We start from the raw sequence: 19571 nt of genomic DNA on the forward strand, positions 1-19571 counted from the left end.
CCTGCCTTGCGAGATACACTGTGAGATCTATTAACCTGGTCAGTATGTCTCTGTTTGTCTGCCTCTCTCGCTCTCTGGCTTCCACTCCCTTTACATCTGATACATCAAATGAAGTCTGTGACAGAGTGCTGCTTGATTTTTTTCAAGAGCAGTATTCCACTTTCTGATCCTATTTCTCCACTCCTTTCTGCTTTTATATCTATCTTCAGGTAGAAAAAGCCGACAACTGAAACAATGCATTGAATCAGAACTTGGGGAATACTCCAGCCACACATTTCCAGAAAACCAATGCTTTTGGAATGACCGCCCTTCAGCATTTTTGGGAAAAAACATTTCTGGTTGACAGGGCCCTACACTGCAGCACACAGCAATGTAGCTCTCATTGCACCTGATGTGAAATGCTTCAACATGGGACGGATCTGTAGGATATGGCATGGTGGCTATTTTTGAAATTGCATCCTCACTTTCATCAACAGCTCTTTCCTCCACATGCCCTTGCTGTGATGTAAAGGGAGCTGCTGTCACTTCACCCTCTTCTTGACTCATCTCCTCAGGCAACACTGTTTCTGTTGCTGCCCCTGAACATAACTCAGTCCTACACTCTGTCTGTCCTTCCTCATCTGTGATGGGCTCCTCTGGACCAGGTAGGGTTACTGATTCGCCCTCATTTGTTTTACTAGTTGATGGCCTGATCCAAGATAAAAGAGAGCTGCTACCCTGAGCTGCTTGCTGCAGTTCCCTGTCCTTCTGCTTTTGGAGTCTCTCTTTTCTTGGCATTATGCTGCAAATTTTGTAAATGAGATAAATCAATGTTGTGCATAATAATCAAGAGTGACTTACATAATCTCTATAAAGCTGACAACACAGTACACACACATTTTTTTTTACTGTTTTCTGACGAGAGTTGAAGCATAAGCAGCATTACACTAATAATATACCACAATATACCTCACCAGACTGTCATGTAGCTCAACTTAAGACCTACCTTTCATTTCAATAATGAGCGCAAGAACTCAAATAAATGCCCCGTCAGATATCAAAACACATTTGGGGGGAATTGATGACAGAGAGTAATTTGTATTCTTAAATATTGATGAATGAAGAAAAAAATTAGGCTCCACCAGAAGGGGCACTTTTCTCATCCAGGGCAAAAGGGCAGGTGCTTGAGCGCCACTAGGGGTCTCTCTATGCACGTGCCTGCATACAGACATATACAAATAGACACACACATACTTATATACATTCACACATATACATGCATATATATGTACATATACATACATGTGTATACATATATAAATATATATACATACATGTGTATACATATATAAATATATATAGGTGAGGTTGTCTCTTGACAAGAGCTCTAGCTCCGAACACGTGAAGGTTTTCGCGGGTATAAACGTGTCACTACTCCGGAAGTGTATAGAGTTGGGGGGTGACGACACACGCAGACTAAACAGACGCAGCTCGCGGCCGTGGCCATTTCTATAGGTTCCCGCCACGTGTAGACGTGAACGAGGCTCCAGAGGAGGCGGTTTGTGTCGGTGTGGACGAGACTCGGTTTCCCGGCGGAAACACTATGAAGACACAGTGACAACAAGGTCAGCGTTCAACCCGAGGTGAGCCCCTCGCCACCATTTACAGGCTCCGCACCGGGCTCCGCATCACGTTAGCTCGGTACGTGCAGATATGGCCGCGGTGTCTCCGTCGGGGGGGGGGACGTCAGTGTTTGTGTGTTTGTGTGTTTGTGGTTGTGTGTTGAGGAGGGGGCTGCTGCTGGCTTCGGGTCCGCTGGTTCCCATCTCCTCTTCTCCGGCTCCTCTCACTGTTTTGTTATTTAATGCATCCGTTTGCCTCCAGTGAGTCGGTAGCTCATGTGAGGATGGAGCCGAGTGGACTTGGTTAGGAATTACCTGCTTCTCTATATTTACATGACGACTATGGTAATTTATTCTGTTATATATTTCAGTTAGCACCGACCTGTGTCCACATGTGACAGTGAAACACACCATTAACAAAGAATACGTTTGTTTACCTGCAGCACTCAGACAAAGGAGCTGATCAGTAACGGTTTACTGTATTTCTCTTTTCCTTGTGGTGATGAAGCTACACGGACGCTGCTGCTGTGTGAACACATGCTCACTGAGCTGGATCACTGTGAAGACTGGCAATCTAATGAGTCAGCAGTGAATCAGAAGCATTTACAGATAGCATAACAGGAAAGCCAAAAGCACCAGTAAGCAGAACCACTGAGTCAGTGTTTCCCTCAGGGTTTTCTTTTTAATGTGATCTCAGGGACGGGTCATTAACATTGTTATTTTGCGGGTGTCTGCCACTTCTACTCAGTGTTTTGTTTTCACAACCCCAATCTACAAATGTTGGCCTTCATGTCTGAAATTCAATTGTGCGAAGAGATGAACTCACCTGCGAGTGTCACAATCAGCAGCGTTTACTGTGGGTGTGTGAAGACATTGGATCATTTTGATCTGTTGCAGCCTTGTGCTAAATCACCTCATTTAACTCACTAAATGAAAACAGATTTGATGATTTTGTTTTTGTACATCTTTGCTGTGAGCACTCAGGAGCCACGTGTTTCTCTTGATCACGTCTGAAATGTTGCAACGTCTTGATAAACATACACAGGACAGAGGATGTTGTACATTAAGCAAAGAGGGATTTGTAAATATGGGCTACACAGTTAAAATTCGATATGGAATCTACCTGGAGCATGCTCGACACAATGCTCTCTCTGAGCTCTGTCGGTAACTCCTCCAACCTCATGGCGTGGTTGTTTACTTTGAGTTGCTCCACCTCATATGAGCAGGTGTGCGCCTTTTCTTGTGCCATGTCCAATTAATCGAATTTACCACAGGTGGACCCGACTCATGGCGTAGACACATCTTAAAGATGACTAATAGAAGTGGGAGGTACCTGAGTTACATTTCTTAAAATTCAGTTTTCACTTTTTCACTCTGCCAAGGCCCGACCACATTTAAATTCATTAGATCAGTATTTTATGTGGATCTGCAACAAATTACACACTCTCAATAGATATCAGTCATTATTTATGATTTACTCTGAGATATAATTAAACATTTTGAAAAACGTTGAAGTGAAAAACAACTCTTGGATCTGCCCCCTGATTCAGATCTGCACCAAAATTCTATGGGTTTTCCCCTGACCCATACCACATCCTCCCACTAAGTTTCACCGTAGAACTTTTTGCAAAAAACCCTGCTCACTAACAGACAGGCAGACAAAGAAAACCCAGATTGAAGCAAAACCTTCTTGGCGGAGATAAGAAGGTTGAAATAAAAGTTTAAACTAATAATTTAGTAGCACTTAAATGGCACTTACCTATAGCACTTTGTAGTTTGGCTTTCTTGAAGAAATTGTACTTTCTTGATTCTTGTTGTTCTGGGTTTGTACCCTCATGGTTGAATGCACTTATTGTAAGTCGCTTTGGATAAAAGCGTCAGCTAAATGAAATGAAATCTGTTTTCTGTGGCCTGCGTGTTGTTCCTCTGCATGTCAGCAGAGGAAGGACAGTAAGAATACGTTCACCCAGCCCAGAGGGCCCGGATTTGATCTCCCTCCACCCATGTGACCCAGATCTGATTGTTTAATGACAGCTCAAATCACTTGGAATCCGATTTTTTTCAAATCAGATTTTTTTAAACGGTACCTAAGTCAGAACAGTGTGACTCATATCGGAATTCACTGCGACTTCGACGTCACTCTAGATCAAAATTCCTCATCAATTTTTGGAGGCAAAGGAGTGGGCGGGAGTCACCTGGCAACAACAAACATAGAAGACAGCTGCGACAGCTGCGACGGAGCTGCGACAACTGCAGTCAGTGGAAGGACAGTGAGGTTTTAACCTCATATGTACTTGGGTGACAAGTCTGTACAAGTTAAACTTGAGGGATCGTATAGTAACAGGTCTGTGTTTGAAAGCAGATATCAGAGAAACTTTGAACAGTAAAAGCTCACATCTGTGGCTCCCATGTTTATTGCTGACTTCTCCTTGTTTACTTCCGTACTCAGCGTGCTGCGTGTGACTTCTTGCTCCTCTGTCACATTGGAGTCTGATACTGGCCACATTTTAAAAGATAATGTAAACAGCTACTTAAAAAAAACAAAACAATTCAAATTGAGTACTAAGGCTAACCGTGTGAATATAGAGTATATTATCAGTGGAACTGCCCGGCCCAGCAAATAAAAAACATTTTGAAGACAGATTGATTTCTGTCTGTGGAGGAAAACATAGCTGCTTGTGTTAGTCAAATACTGTGAGTGCATGTGTATATCGAAAGATAAGATTTGCAAGATTGACATTAGTTGAACGTCAACGGACAAAGGAGGGTTTTTCTCCTAAGTGAATAGAAAGGCGAACACCAATAGTGTTTTTCTGTGCCTTGGACCAGAGCAAATAATTTTAGCCTTGTGTTTATGCAGCTGTTTTTCCTCTGCACACTCCCACTTAAATGCCTCAAGCTGAAAAGCCAGTGTCTGTCTCTCACACCTTCTGAATATACTGAAGAAAAGTCATTTTAATACAGGAGAGATTGTCCGTGCAGTAATGTTTGTGTGTTTTTAAAGAGCCGCTGCATTCTAAGGGACTGACATCTGAAGAATGATTTGTGTTTGCCTGTAAAGGCAACTATGCTGGTAGTGACCCACTTCGAGTGTTCATGCAGGACTTGCACATTTTTCTCACGTTTAACATGTGTACCTCAGTGATGTGGGAGGTGCCACTTCTCCTGTCTGTCGGGTACATTTAGTTGCTGACAGAGAGGGAGCGGTGGATTGACCCAGGAAATAAAGAAGGTGGAGAAAAGGGCTAGAATGCTAATTGTCCCCCTCCAAAAATGGTCTTTGTCTGTCCCCTGGTTGTTTGAGCTTCACTAGCGTCACTAATAGACTGGTCTCGCTTTCATTAGCTGCAGGGGGAAAGCTTTTTCAGCAAACTTCAAATCTCTAATTTGTGAATGTACGAGCAGGATTTGTGAGGTCACAACGAGTTTGGGAACCATTTTGGTGCAGTTTGTTTACTTATTTACTCACATGTCTCTCCAGGTCAGACACTGACAAAGCACCTTTTGAAGTAGAAAAGATATTGTACTTGAATTAGGTACTTAAAGTTGGAAATTTAAATTGATTAAACAAATGAATCCAAACAAATCTTCAGGTTATCTTTAAGATTTGTAACATTAATGCTCTTAAAAATTAAGTTTTTCAAGATTTCCTTCCCACCACTTTAGTTTCCATTAGACACCAAAGCTTTTAGAACTTGCTCCGTAACTGTTTGTTATGGTTATGGACTATGGTCGCTATTATTCATTGCCATTTGCTGTGAAACATAATAAAACTTAAATACATTAACTCATCCATGAACATGTTTTTTTCGCCTGAGTCGCATCAGGTAGTTTTTCATCTGCAAATGTAGTGAAGACAACAACTCCCATGATCCCACGCTGCCTCCCCACATCATAAACTATGTCTTTTGTTATTGTTTGGATGGAGAGACCCCTAGTGGCTGAAGTTACATGTTGTACCTTTAAGTATGGGATCTTTAAATCATCTGGTCCTATGACTTCAGCCTTTTAAGTGGCTTATATCAGGCTTAGTGAGATTACATCAGCTGACATTCCTCTTGATAAGGGGGGCTGTGACTGTCTGTTTTCAGCCCCGACCTTAAGTGGACTCAGGATATGTTTTTTGTGTCAATTTGAGTGGGTCTTTGTTACAAACGCAGACATCCAAACCCTGCCGGTTGTTTGACTGGCTTTTGCCAAAGATCAGTAAGGATATTAATTATTTTTGTTTTACCTCCTGCTGATGTCCTTTCATTTGATTCAGCCAAACATTGTTGCCGTCTCTCAGCCATAGCAACTCCCTTCCTATTCCATTTTTGATCCTTCCATGACATGTTGGTAAAATAAACACAACATATTGTTAGTCTTGTCCATGATTTACTAGAACATTGTAATTAGTTCTGCTCTGCTGCATTAAACAGGCTTTTTAGTTAGACTGCAGTGAACTTTGACTGAGCTTATATTCTTCAAGCTTTGAGAACATACCACTGTCTCAGTGAGATGCAGATGAGACCATCTCACCAGGGAATAAACAGGCCTTTATTTTTAGCCTAGCTTGTAACTTAATGTAGTGAGTGACAGTGTTCATTTCGTTGATGAAAACTATGACGAAAAATATTCGTTAACGACCTTTTTCACATGACTAAGACGTGACGAAAACGGATCTTTGAAAATAAAAACTATGACTAAATCTATTTTAACTTTCATTGATGAGACGAGAAGAAAATGTTGGTGGTTGACTAACTCAGGGGTTCCCAAACTTTTCAGCCCGCGACCCCCAAAATAACGGTGCCAGAGACTGGCGACCCCCACCTACCCTGGATGTGGTATATAATGTTGCGCACAGCCACGCACACGCACTATTAGGCCTATGCAAACACGGGCATTAATACAACACAAAAGAACAACAGCCTTACAGCCATGATATTATTTTATAGCAATTTAAGAAATAGAATATAACCAGAATAGAGCAAAACAGCATTACATTTTCCGTCAAAACTGTATCTGATGAAAACAAGCAGCTGGGCAGAGTTTAATATATCTGTGGATTCATCTAACTCAGGGGTGTCCAAACTTTTTGCAAAGAGGGCCAGATTTGATAAAGTGAAGATGCCCGGGGGCCAATAGTTCCGTCTGATGTTTTTTAACCACAAAAGTTGCATGCAAATATACACTGCTATAGAACAATAAATAAATAAATAAAAATTCATTGTCACAATTATTTTTATTTTTCAAATGGTAATGTTATTCTGTATGCTATACAGACTCACTGTGCTGTACCTTGTGTACTGCAATGACGGGAAGGACACGACATGACAGGTACTGCAGACAATGGCTGCAGCTCGCTTTATTGCCCAAAACATTTATATCTGGAGAGTCAGATAACATTGAACTGTATGGAATACATTACATTTCCATGAGTTAGATAAAAATCTTTGCCTCATGGTCATTTTAAACAGGAGTTCAAAGCACTCAATTTCAGATTGATCAAGAAACCGATAACTTGCTGACACTAATGTGAAGGGTGATGTTGAGATCTGGATTTCACTAAAGAGGCCAGGTCTGGTTTGAGGGCAGTGGTTGAGATGCGTAAAAATGTCACGTAAGTGGGAGTCACTCAGTCTTGACCTCAATTGGTTCTTGTTTAAGTTCATGACAGAGAATGTCTGCTCACACAAATATGTTGAGCCGAATAAGCTCAGCATTTTCTTAGCAAATGTTCGCATTTCTAGAAATCTGCCTTTATCCAGCTGCCCGTAGAAGTCAACAAGAGAAAGCTGCAGGTGTTTGGCGCGCCACTCATCGTCACACTGCAGTTCAATGAGCTCCAGCTGCAGCTGTGGAGGAGCATCATCAGGGTCCACGGAGAAGGGAGAAGAGAAAAGCAACATGTCCTTTTCAATAACTGCAAAATCCTGAAAGCGTTTGTTGAATTCCACAGAAAGAGATGCGATAGCTGTTGCATAACTCTTCATTTGCGCACCAATGTTGTCCTGTGGGAAACTTTAAATTACCTCTTTCAAAGCTGTGAAGTGTGTGGTGCAGGGCTCTGTTTGGGACAAGTGTCTTTGGAAAAGTTGCAGTTTTGTTCTAAAGGCCTTGACGTGAGCGTATAGCTGGCTCACCACTGCATCTCGTCCTTGAAGATTAACATTCAGCCCATTCAGATGCTTCGTTATGTCAACCAAAAAAGCCAAATCAGCCAGCCATACAGGATCGGACAATTCTTCCATCGGCTGCCCCTTTTCACCCCAAAAAATTCTAATTTCCTCTCTGAGAGAGACAAATCTCTGCATTGCGGACCCCCGACTTAGCCACCTCACATCGTTGTGATATATTACATCTCCATATTCAGCTCGGATGTCAAGCAAGAACTGCTGAAACTGTCGGTGGTGTAGAGCTTTAGCGCGAATAGAATTGATTGCCTTTACAACTGGTTTCATAACATGATCACATTTGAGATGTTTGGCACAGAGAGCCTGCTGGTGAATTATACAGTGGAGTTTTATAGCGTTACCTCCTTCTTCGCTGACTTTATTGCGGATCAGCGTGGACAATCCACGTCGCTCACCAGCCATGGCAGGCGCACCATCGGTAATGATCCCAGAAACTTTACTCCACGGTAGTTTCATATCATCAACAGCTGAACAAAGAGAAGCAAATAGATCCGTTCCTCTGGTTTGGTCTTTAAGGCTTTGGAGGTCAAGCAGCTCCTCTGTTACGTTCATGTTGTCGTCAACTCCTCTTAAAAAAATCAAGAGCTGTGTCAGAAGCATCGGTGCTTTCATCGCAGGCTAATGAGAAATAATCAAAAGTCACTCCCCTGTCCCTCAGTTGTCTCTGAATATCTGACGATATGTCCTTGACTCTCCGTGCCACAGTGTTACGTGCCAGGCAAACATTCATAAATTCTTGCTTCTTTTCGGGGCAAATGTTCTCCACCATTTTCATGACACAGTCCTTGATAAATGTACCTTCAGTAAAAGATTTGCCATGTTTAGCTATTAACATGGCCACTTCGTAGCTTGCTTTGGTGATATTTTCCTTTGACTCACAGGCCCGTGTGAAGAATCTCTGTTGTGATGCCAGAGCAGCTTGCAGGTGCTTCACTTTTTCAGTGCGGTCACTCCCTGTTAGCTTGTCATATTTTTTAGCATGTTTAGTCTGGTAGTGTCTCTTTACGTTGAAATCTTTAAACAAAGCAACCTTCTCTTCACAAATGAGACAAATACAATTGCCTCGATTTTCTGTTAAAAAGTACTGTAATTCCCATCTCTCTTGAAAGCGGCGGCCCTCAGTGTCAACTTTCCTCTTTTTCTGTGCAGTCGCCATGGTAGAAATGAGCGGAGAAGGGGGCGCGGCAAGGAAGCAGAGCCAGATAGCATTAAAGTGATGCTGCCACAATGTGGTGAAAAGAGGAATTACATTTTAAAAATGTATGATTTATTTATTCCGTTTGACAGTGCTAGCGGGCCACATTCCATTATATTTTTAGAATTTGCCGCGGGCCAATAAAAAATGGTTCCCGGGCCGCAGTTGGCCCGCGGGCCGGACTTTGGACACCCCTGATCTAACTGTAAAGCATATTTCCCTTTCTTAACTCTATCCACCAGCTGGCACTTTATATCCTGGGCCATGTCGGTGATGCGCCGGGCAATAGTCCCGTTAGACAGCGGCACTGATTCCAGATCATGGGCTACTTTATCTACAGCAGCGGGTTTAATTAACGTTTCGCCGATTGTGTGTGGCTTTTTTGCCTGTGCAATTAAATATGCCACATCATATGATGCCTTTTGAGCTTCGGCTGGGATTGTCTGTTTGTTTAGTAAGGACCTTCTTTTGGCCTTGCAACTCTCACTCGTTCTGCTAATGTGTTAGATAACTCATCCCTTCCTCCTACATACGTCACATCCTATAGACCTATGCTAGGAGGGATATCTAATGGACAACCTAAGTACTGCAAGCTAGACTATTATGCAGTTGTAGACACAACACAGGGGGTCCCTGGGCCTGAGAAGGGAAGAAAAGGAGTTTAATGTGGCTATTAAATGTGACTAAAACTAGACTAAAATGTAATTAGTTTTCGTCGACTAAAACTAAGAAGGATAAAAATGACTAAATGTGACTAAAACTAATATGCATTTTTGTCTAAAGACTAAGACTAAATCAAAAATAGCTGCCAAAATTAACACTGGTGAGTGAATGAAAAACCCGTTTTTGTTTGTAGGAAGCGTCAACTGGCATGTTTAGGGAAGTATCCACAATAGAAATGAAATAGAAATGAAAGTGCACTCAGTGTAAAAACTGAGCGTGCGTGTGTGCGCGCGCGCAGGGAGTGGATTCTCATGTTCTAGACTTGTCCAATCAGCTGTCCTCGGTCATGTGGCTAACCTTTCCTCTCTGCTGTTGCCCTCGCAGTTTCACCAGAACCTCCTACGTCAGTATGAAGGAAGGAACAGACGCTCCTCAGGATCGGTGAGTACTAGTTGAGTGATGAGTTTCAAACAAGAAACTCATCACTTTTCAATTTGTCTTTGTTGCTGATGATGTTGCTGGTGTAACAATTAAAACTAGAATTGCACTCAGTAGAGCACATACAGCTATGGTCTCATGATGTTTTTGTGACAGGTTTCTAGCCCTATTTGTAATATACAGCAGCTGAAAAAAGCCTACACCCTTTTAATAGTGGCTGCCTGTTCTTTAAGAATGATACTGTAATGCAGTGTCCAGCTGGCTGCTGTAAACCTTTCTTCAAATAACACTTCTTATTCACAGGGGTTGCTTGGTGGGAATCAGTTTCTTCATTTTGGGCCTGGGAACACTGTTACCATGGAACTTCTTCATGACTGCTTCAATGGTAAAAACATTATATTTCTCCTAAATTTCCTTCAGGATGAAATAAGTGTCTATGTGTGTCTATTTATCTACTTCTGACACATTATGCATGAAATGTTTTAGACTCAGTCATAGATGATATCTTATCAGTTTTTCAATCACCTCTGCATAAAAAACCCTTTCTCCATAATGACTTTTCAGAAATTGTTGGTCCTGAGCTTCACTTAAACTTCTTAAAGAATCACATGCTGGATGGTTGAAAATGGTCTAAAAAACTACATCATGTGATGTAAGGGAACATAAAGGATTGGATTTGTCAGAGATGGTATTAAGTGATCATGCATGTTGTGCATTCTGGGTTTAGGGTGTTGTCATACCCTGCAGGGGACCCATAAATCCACCCAGCCCGTCATGTGGATGAAGGCAAGCGCAAACACAGATGTTCATGTGACGGAGCAAAGCCTCTCTTCACGACGATTATTTCAGTGTTGCCAGAACTACATGTATCTGGATCTATGCTCCAATCGGCCACCTGGATTTTAAGAAAAGACAGCTTTATTTTGTCCTAAAGCTACTGTAACAATTAGTATTAGTTTCCTGTCTGCTAATAAAGCATGACAACTAATAGGTTGTATTATGATTATTATCTTTTGGTCTTTGACACTTTATGCTCACTCCTTGCACTCATTACCTATTTTGTGTATACTTAACAACAACATGAAACATATTTTACTGCTTGATTATATTAAAATGACTGATCTTCCATAGTTGGTTAATGTAGTATGCAGTCCCAATTTCATGTATCCTTATCCTTAAGTGGAAGTAGGATTTGGCAGTGGTGATCTAATATCTGTCCTGCTGTGTTTGTAGTATTTCCAAGGTCGTCTAAACACAACAGAATGGAGCAACGGCACAGTGGTGATCCAGAAAGAGTACTACTTCAACAACTGGATGACCCTGCTGTCCCAGCTGCCCCTGCTGCTGTTCACCCTGCTCAACTCCGTCCTCTACCAAAGGTCAGTGACTGGGTTCCAAGTAAAGATGATGTCATCACTGGGCCTGGGCAGTGTTCAGAAGCTGTTCATAAGAAATTATGACTTTTGTTTATCTAGGAACAGAAAGATATTCAGTTGGAATAATGCATCTTGCTTCTAAACAATAAATTTAAGGTCTTAGCTTTCACCAAGTGTCTTTTACAAATATGTTACTCAGTGTTTCCCACTAATAATCTCGACTGGGGTGGCCCCTGATTTTCTAATTTGTGCTGCCACAGTTTATTAATGAAACAAAATACATTTTTACACTCAAATCATAATTACATAAGAGAGTAGGTGTTTGCTCTGTCGCATTAAACACTGACTCAGGTGTAGTTTTCTTCCAGTTTGGTGTAAAATTCAACACGCTCTTGGTTAAATCACTAATGTGGATGTCGACTGTTCTTCTTTCAGGATATCGGAGGCGATGCGTATCGCAGGAAGCCTCGTTTTTATCCTGCTGCTCTTCATCCTCACAGCAGTGCTGGTCAAAGTGCCCATGGAGGCAGACCGCTTTTTCTCAGTAACCATGGCTACCATCTGGTTCATCAACTGTAAGTCTGTGAGTGAAAGCCTGTCGAGAGTGACACACAGTTGAAAAATGTTGAGTGACACAACACTTGTTCTCCCCAGCGTTCGGTGCCGTGCTGCAGGGCAGTCTGTTCGGCCTGGTGGGTCTGCTGCCTCAGAAGTACAGCACTGTCTTCATGAGCGGACAGGGCCTTGCCGGGACCTTCGCCGCCATCGCCATGCTGCTAGCCATAGCCAGTGAGCCACCCACACAAAATGCCACTTTGTGCTTAATCCCCAGTTGCCTAGAAACGCATGTCGAGCTAGTCAAATTACAACTCCAACCCCCAACTCAAAGACACTCAGAGGACTCTGTTCGTGTTGTCCTTATGAGCAGTTTGATCATTTTTATAAGCTTCTCCCTTCAACAGCTGGTGGCTAACACATGTCTTTGTGCTTTGTGACTCAGGTGATGCAGACTCTGAGTCAGCAGCGTTGGGGTACTTCTTTACACCATGCCTGGGAACAGTGGTCACACTCTTAAGCTACCTGCTTCTACCTCGACTGGTCAGTCAGCTTCCATCTCTGCATGACTACATTACCCGAAATCCTTTCAACCGCAACTAAACTATTGTGAACCCACTCTTTGTTAGCTATTAACATAATAGTTAACGACATCTTAACACAGTCGCACTGAAGCAACTGTTGTCATGGTTTTAACATTGCAGTGTTGGAAATGAAACTCAATCAGTAAATACATAACCAAGCTTTTTAAGATAGTTTGCTTTAGATAGTTTGATACTGTGTAAATAGCTGTTTAAACCTCAGTAGCTTTAATGTTTTGTGATGGTTCCTGGAAGTGAAATAGAAGCCAAATGATGGCAGGACAAAGTGAATTTTAATTTCAATGGGAATTACCTTCTAAACCTGTGCTGTGTCTCAACAGGATAATTCACGTTTGTGTCTATGTATTCTGTTTTGTTTGTGTATTTTTCAGCTCAAAGGTCTAACTTGTGTTGTCTGTTGTTTCCATGCAGGAGTTTGCCCAGTATTATCTGAAGAAAAGCAGCAAGTATGAGGCAGGTGCCACAGACGAGCTACTGAAAGGTGAGATGGCCAAACTCACCCTACACACTCTTAAACAAACTTCCTCAGCTGACTCTCTGAATTATTTATTCTGTCTCAAAGCGACACTCATTTCACCTACTGACTTAATTCTTCAATATTAACATCATTAAAGGTTCAGCGTGTAGAATGACATCTAGTTGTGAAGTTTCATGTTGCAGCTGAATACCTCTCACCTCACCCTCCCCTTCCAAACATGAAAGAGAACCTGTGGCAGCCTTCAGTTGTCATAAAAAGTTGTCCAGTTTGTACGACTGTATGAAACATGGCTGCCTCCAAATAGAGGACCCACTCCCGATGTACATATAAAGTACTTATATATAAAGGGCCCATTTGAGGGTAAAGAAACAACAATTCGTACAATTTAGATGAAACACAGTAGTGAAAACATCACTGGGATTATTTTATATTAAATTTCTGCCAAGACATTTGTTTGACAGTGAGCGAGCGTGTGTTTACTTTTCCAGTTCACAGTTCAGTCCTTCAGTCTGCTTGAATCAAATCAATTCAGTGGAACATTATCTTATTAAGTCAGTTGACCCTCTGTTTATCCAATTAGAGTCCCAGCAGCGCTCGGACAAAGACAGAGCCTGTTACACTGACACACAGTCCCACACACACACTCCGCATAAGCGATGAATACTCAAAAACCCAAAGAGGTGCTCCGACTCGCATAGTGCAGCCAACCAGATTCCATATTTTCCCCCAAGCTTACCTTGAACAGTAAAGGTTTTGTATGGATAAAAAGAACAATGGACTTATTTAGTCTCACAATATGCGCACATAAGAACCACGCCTGCATATGGTGCATAGGCTTGTTTTGTCAACAGCAGTAATGTGATCCACAAAGTTTACAATTGCCACAGAAAATTGAGGGGGTTTACATGATCAAAGATCAGAGACGTTGGAGGGTTCAAAGTGACCAATCGAAGGAAGGGAGCATCAGCCACTGTCACAAAATTTCATTTGAGCAACTGTCTGTCGGTGTTGAGAAGTTGCAAGCGTGAAACACAGCCATGCACACGGAGCATAAATGCTTAGTTGTGACTATGCCTTTCCGCTCGCAGATACTGCTCTGTGCGCATGCAGAGAAGAAATGCTCCCCTGTGTGTACGGTTTTGTACTTTAATTTTGAGACGGCATTAAGACGAATTTACATATTCAACTGCAGAGAGCAGCACAGTGGAGAACAGGAAGCTGAACGGCCATGCTAATGGCTCGGTGAGCAGCAGCGAACAAGCCGAGACAAAGGTGGACCCCAGCCTGGAAGATAATAAGCAGGCCTTCCTGTCACTGGAGCTGGTGGAGAAGACACAAGCCAAAGCCTCCGTCATAGAGGTGTTCAAAAAGGTAAGTCTCATTGAAACTACGACAATCAATTGTTCTGTGTGTCAGATATGGTAGTGCATCATGAAGTAACTATGTGTGTGTTCACATGTTGTCGGAATAATCCGTGAAATGACTTCCTGACTAGAAAAATGTGTGTAAACGCCATCTCAACTTTTAACAACTCAGAGTTGCTGACCTCATCACTTGATCTTCTTTACTATGTAAATCAATGAAAGAGGTGTCAAGTTGCTGTTAAAAGGCTCTGAACAAATGAATACAACATGTTTTGTTAACAATGTTTTTTCCACATTTCCATTTCAAAGCTTGGTCCAAAGTCGGAACTAAATTCACCACTCTGGGAAATTGGACCTTCTGAGGAGCACATAAATGCACATTTAGTCCTGTGTATAAGCTGTTTCTCTTTTCTTTGCTTTTCAGATCTGGGTGATGGCGTTCTGTGTGACGTTTGTGTTCACAGTCACTCTGTCTGTCTTCCCTGCTGTCACCGCAGATGTCAGAACATCATTCCCAGGAAAATGGGGTATGACTGAGCCTTTGTTTAACTCTGGTAGATTCCTGCTGCAAACAACATACACATACTGGACGTCTATATACACAAAAGATCAATCCATCAATCAAATTGAATATGTACTGCCCATATTCACAAATTATAATTTGCCCTATAGGCTTAACAATAAAGGTGCAACATCCTCTGTTCCTAACCCTTGACTAGCACCAGGAAAAACTACAACAAATCCGGTTTAACAAGAGAATGAAATGCCGAATCCTCAGGGAGAGACTCAAGTGAGGGATGGAAGTGCAACAGAGCACATCAACATGATAATAATACTCTCAACGTTCATGAGAAAAGACAGTGTCTAACATAAATGGAGCGATGTACAGTAACAATCACTTGGAAAATCTCTATACTCTTTTAAGTTGTGGCCTGATGTCAATTCCTCCTTTGTTCTTTCACCAGAGCGCTACTTTATGTCAGTGTGCTGCTTCTTAATGTTCAACATCAACGACTGGCTCGGCCGCACCATCACCACCATCATACGCTGGGTGAGTATCTATGTATTTGGGTGAGATTTAATCAATTACATGACTAATTTCAGTTTTATAATAATCAGACTTCTCTTTGTAGCATACGTTTGTCCAAACAACTGCTATTTTCTAGCTTTATTTGCATTTTGATGCTTTGTCAAAAGCTAACCAACTAAACTTCACATGTCCAGCACAGACAACTCTTGTATAAAGATACAGTATTTAAAAAAAAATCAAAGGTTGAATTATTTTTTGAAGACAGACATAATATAGTTTAATAGATAATCCAGGAAATTGAATACCTGACAAATCAAAGTACTCAGACTGTGATGTGAAGACTCAGTTGTGCAGCCAAGCTTGTGACTCTGATCGTAGAGACGACTAAATGCAACATGTTGGTGCACAACACGTATAATGTTTGCCATGTTCACTATCTTACTTATTCAAACATATGCAAATTTATACTGGGCAAGGACAAAGTTCAGCTGGTTTCAATTTTCTGCTCCTTTATAATTCTACGTCATAACAGTCCTGAAATACTGTACTTTTCATTCCACTACAATAATCTGACTGCTAGTTGTACTTAACATATCAAAATAAACTATTGTCTTGTTAAATTGCTGCTTTGTTCCACATAAAATTACAATAATAATAATGTCATTAGCTCCATCTCAACCAGCTGCAACATTAACATACATATAACATGTTAAAGCATGAGTAATAATATTAATTCACGGCAACTATATAATACTATAACAACCTGAAAATGGCCACTCAACACAGCTATTACTTGAAAAAAATATATATATATTTTTACAGACTTACCTGTGATGTTGTCTTTTTATATTTATATGTTTATCACTTTTAATCTTTTTATTGGTATTTATTTCCTTTAACGCAATGTTGTCTCTTTCCTTTTATGGTCCGATTCTTTTTTTTGTATCTACTGCCTTTGTGTGATACTGTTATTTGTTTTTATTAGTGTGAATGACTTTTTGCGATTGCCCCTCTTTCTGCTCTGTCTGTCAAAGCACTGTAAACTATAAACCCTGTTCTTAAAGGTGCCACATAAGTAAAGTTATTATTTTAGAAAATGTTTACATGTGCTTTTGTTTTTTTATAGTTGGGAATTAATTCCTCCGACAGATATTAAAGGGAAGACGACGTTGCTTCAAAACAGCAGATCTCTGATGGCTGATACATTTGTATTGTCTCACAGTACATACAGCTGTCAACCTCTATTGTATCCAGTTCTGTGTTTACAGAGCATTCAGGTGAGAGCAGTGATTAGAAACTGTTGCAGTGAGTGATGGAGAGAACATGACGCGCTGCCTCTTTGTCCTTGACTGGAAATGACCTCAGTCATCCTCCAGTGGAACAATAATACAACATATTAAACTGGCTGGACGCCTGACGGGATCGCTCGCTCTCTCTTGTCGTTGTCACTTTGCCAGAAAGTGGCAGCACGTTTTAGTTGTTTTTATGTTGTTGTGTCAGACGGTCCCATCTCAGCTCCCACGGCGACACGTCGAAATCCCTCCTGTTGCCCACATCTACACTACCACTGATTCCTTTGTGATTTTTTTTCTTTCTGTCTGGTTCCTGTCCATCCTCCTTATACAAACCCATCTTTCCTGTCATCCCCTCTACAGCCTCGTAAAGAGTCTCCTCTGTTCCCGGTGCTGGTCATCTCCAGGGTGGTGTTCATCCCTCTGCTGATGCTCTGCAACGTCCAGACTCGCTCCTTCCTTCCCGTCTACTTCGCCCATGACGCTGCTTTCGTTGTCATCATGGCGCTCTTCTCTCTGTCCAGTGGCTACTTCGTCTGCCTTTCCATGTCCTACGCACCACAGTGAGTACACACCCACTGATGCTGAATAAAGTAAAAATAATTAATGGTGTAGATCTCACTCCACAATGCAAACAACATCCCACCTGTTACTGCAGTTCTGGGCATTTGATCGATTATGAGCTGACCGTAGGTACACGTTCAGGGGTGTGGACGGTTGGAACTCGTTGTGTTAGGCTCTAAGATAAAAGCTACTAAACCTTCTTTAATAGAAAGAAATGACCAACATTACAACAAGCTTTTGATTGTTTTAAATATGAATCTGCATCTAAAATACACACTAACATTAAAAAAGTTAACTAGTTATAATGTAATTTATCACTTTTGACTCAGTCAAGCCATGAAGCTGTGGAAAGTAATAAAACACAAGTTTTAAACCATATTACTGGTTCACGATGAACTCTTTTAAAACAGCCCACGTATTGAAACTGATCATCCACAGAAACAAAAGCTCATGTAAAGCTATAAAGTCTACACCAATCTAGAATAAGTTTAAGGGTTGTAGACAAATGAATAGCACCGTGTGGTATTCATACACATTAAGCTGAAATTATGAATGAATAAAATACACAAACCTTGATAACAAATACCTCATGCTTTGCAATAAGCCACCCTGTTAACCTCTGGTGGCAAGAGCCAATCATTTTGGGCTTTTGGTGTAGACAGTGGATATCCAGGCCAAGACTCAGTATACTGTTCTCTTTACATTGTTTACAATCCATCTAGTCTCCTTTATGATACGAGTCGAAACTCCTAAACCTTGTCAGTCGTCTACGCTTTCTTGCTAAATCACTCGTACCTGATATTATTAAAACCTTTAAGAATTATAAGCTTAAATATGTATATATCTTATAATTAATTAACATGCTGTGCAGCAGCCAAGTCTCTGAGGGTCCTTGAACGCACCAACAAGGTGTGTTGGTGTGGAATCACCCCTCGATCACCATGACAATATCACATCACTGTGACTAATCAAACTGAAGGTGGCTAAATGCTCACTGTGTCGACTCAGCAGTCTTCTGAAAATGATCATGCGACTTATTAATTGGTTAAGTGTGGTCAGTAAGTGAACGTTCTCTCTCTCTCTCTCCCTCTCCCTCTCCCTCCCCCTCTCCCTCCCCAGGTTAGTGGAGCTGAAGGACGCGGAGACTGCAGGAGCCCTGATGACCTTCTTTCTGGCCCTGGGTCTGTCTTTAGGAGCGGGCTTGTCCTTCCCCCTGAGAGCGCTGGTGTAAACACACACCGGAGAAAATTTGATAAATGGTTTCTCAGTCTGACCCTCCTGGACCATTACGTTTTTTCCATCTGTCAGATCGTGACAACCGAGGGCCCCACTTTAAAAATAAAACACACACACACACACGCACTCAGTTCATGAAGTGGTTTTGGTCATAAATGGCAAGATTCCCTTCAGATGTAGGAATAAGGGAAATGTTGCATATTCCTGATAACTGCTTATTATGTTGCCTATAGAAAACGGTTAGAAAAGAGTTCCTCTTTGTTAATTTCTCATAGGATTGTTTTTATTGTGTTACTGCGTTATTTGGTTTACAGTTTGTGTGTGTAGATTGACCTCTTGATTGGTTTAGGGAATTTAACACTGCTGATGTGTAGATAAAGGGAATCCTTAGAGATACAGATTTAAATGAATTTCCATGTGCTGCACTCAAGAAGATTTATGTATCATCTTTGTTCTTGTTGCCACAGTTGATCTTTGTTTACACCCCGTTTGTTTGGCTTTTGATACGAGATAGCTTCTTGTTATTTGACTGATGGCTTGAATAATTACGAGTCTATCTACCTTGTGTTTAAAACATTTGCTATTTTTGATGATGGGAACTTTCTAGGATTATTTTGTTTTGTTTTTATAATGAACTAGCACTATGCTGAAGATGTAGAACAAACTGTTTGTTTAAATGTCATGTAATTTACCATGGACATGGATGGATACGTGAAAGTGCAAAAGGGAGACAGGCTCAGGGACCCAAAGGATCAGGAGGCCCCTGGGCTTTAAACATGTTTGTTCCCAGGGGCCCCAGAATCCATCTATGCTCATGGGGCCCTGTGGCAGTGCCAGTTTTTCTTCTCCTCCACAAACCTGTCCCTCTCCAGCATTTAGGTTACTGCTGCCATCTACTGGACAGAGGACTTTAAAGAATTCCCCCATTCTTTTTGATTTGAACCTAAAAACCTCTGAATAAAACCTGAGACCGTTGTGCTGTGACATCACAGGTTACGACT

General features: G+C 41.4%; 1 protein-coding gene across 3 annotated transcripts; it reads left to right on the forward strand.

The window, feature by feature from the left end:
• Positions 1-1419: 1419 nt before the first annotated feature.
• LOC117751800 (equilibrative nucleoside transporter 2) lies at positions 1420-19298 on the forward strand. 3 transcript variants are annotated; one of them, XM_034568722.1, is made up of 13 exons: positions 1420-1622; positions 10020-10076; positions 10377-10458; positions 11307-11452; positions 11885-12024; positions 12104-12238; positions 12450-12547; positions 13018-13087; positions 14277-14455; positions 14873-14975; positions 15414-15499; positions 17134-17333; positions 18454-19298. In XM_034568722.1, exons 2-13 carry the CDS (start codon positions 10045-10047, stop codon positions 18563-18565), a joined length of 1383 nt encoding a protein of 460 aa, XP_034424613.1. In that variant the 5' UTR covers positions 1420-1622; positions 10020-10044; the 3' UTR covers positions 18566-19298. The 3 variants fall into 3 exon arrangements, with proteins under 3 accessions (XP_034424613.1, XP_034424615.1, XP_034424614.1); XM_034568723.1 differs by having other exon boundaries at positions 1428-1680; XM_034568724.1 differs by lacking the exon at positions 18454-19298 and having other exon boundaries at positions 17134-17337.
• The last annotated feature ends 273 nt before the right edge of the window (positions 19299-19571 follow it).

The sequence above is a fragment of the Hippoglossus hippoglossus genome, chromosome 18 (genome assembly GCF_009819705.1).
Source record: "Hippoglossus hippoglossus isolate fHipHip1 chromosome 18, fHipHip1.pri, whole genome shotgun sequence".
Lineage (NCBI taxonomy): Eukaryota > Metazoa > Chordata > Actinopteri > Pleuronectiformes > Pleuronectidae > Hippoglossus > Hippoglossus hippoglossus.

Coding starts and splice junctions, on each gene's coding strand:
- LOC117751800 (XM_034568722.1), top strand. CDS start 10,045: ATGAAGGAAGGAACAGACGCTCCTCAGGATCG. Junction 14,456..14,872: donor TCATAGAGGTGTTCAAAAAG/GTAAGTCTCATT, acceptor TTTGCTTTTCAG/ATCTGGGTGATGGCGTTCTG. Junction 15,500..17,133: donor TCACCACCATCATACGCTGG/GTGAGTATCTAT, acceptor TCCCCTCTACAG/CCTCGTAAAGAGTCTCCTCT.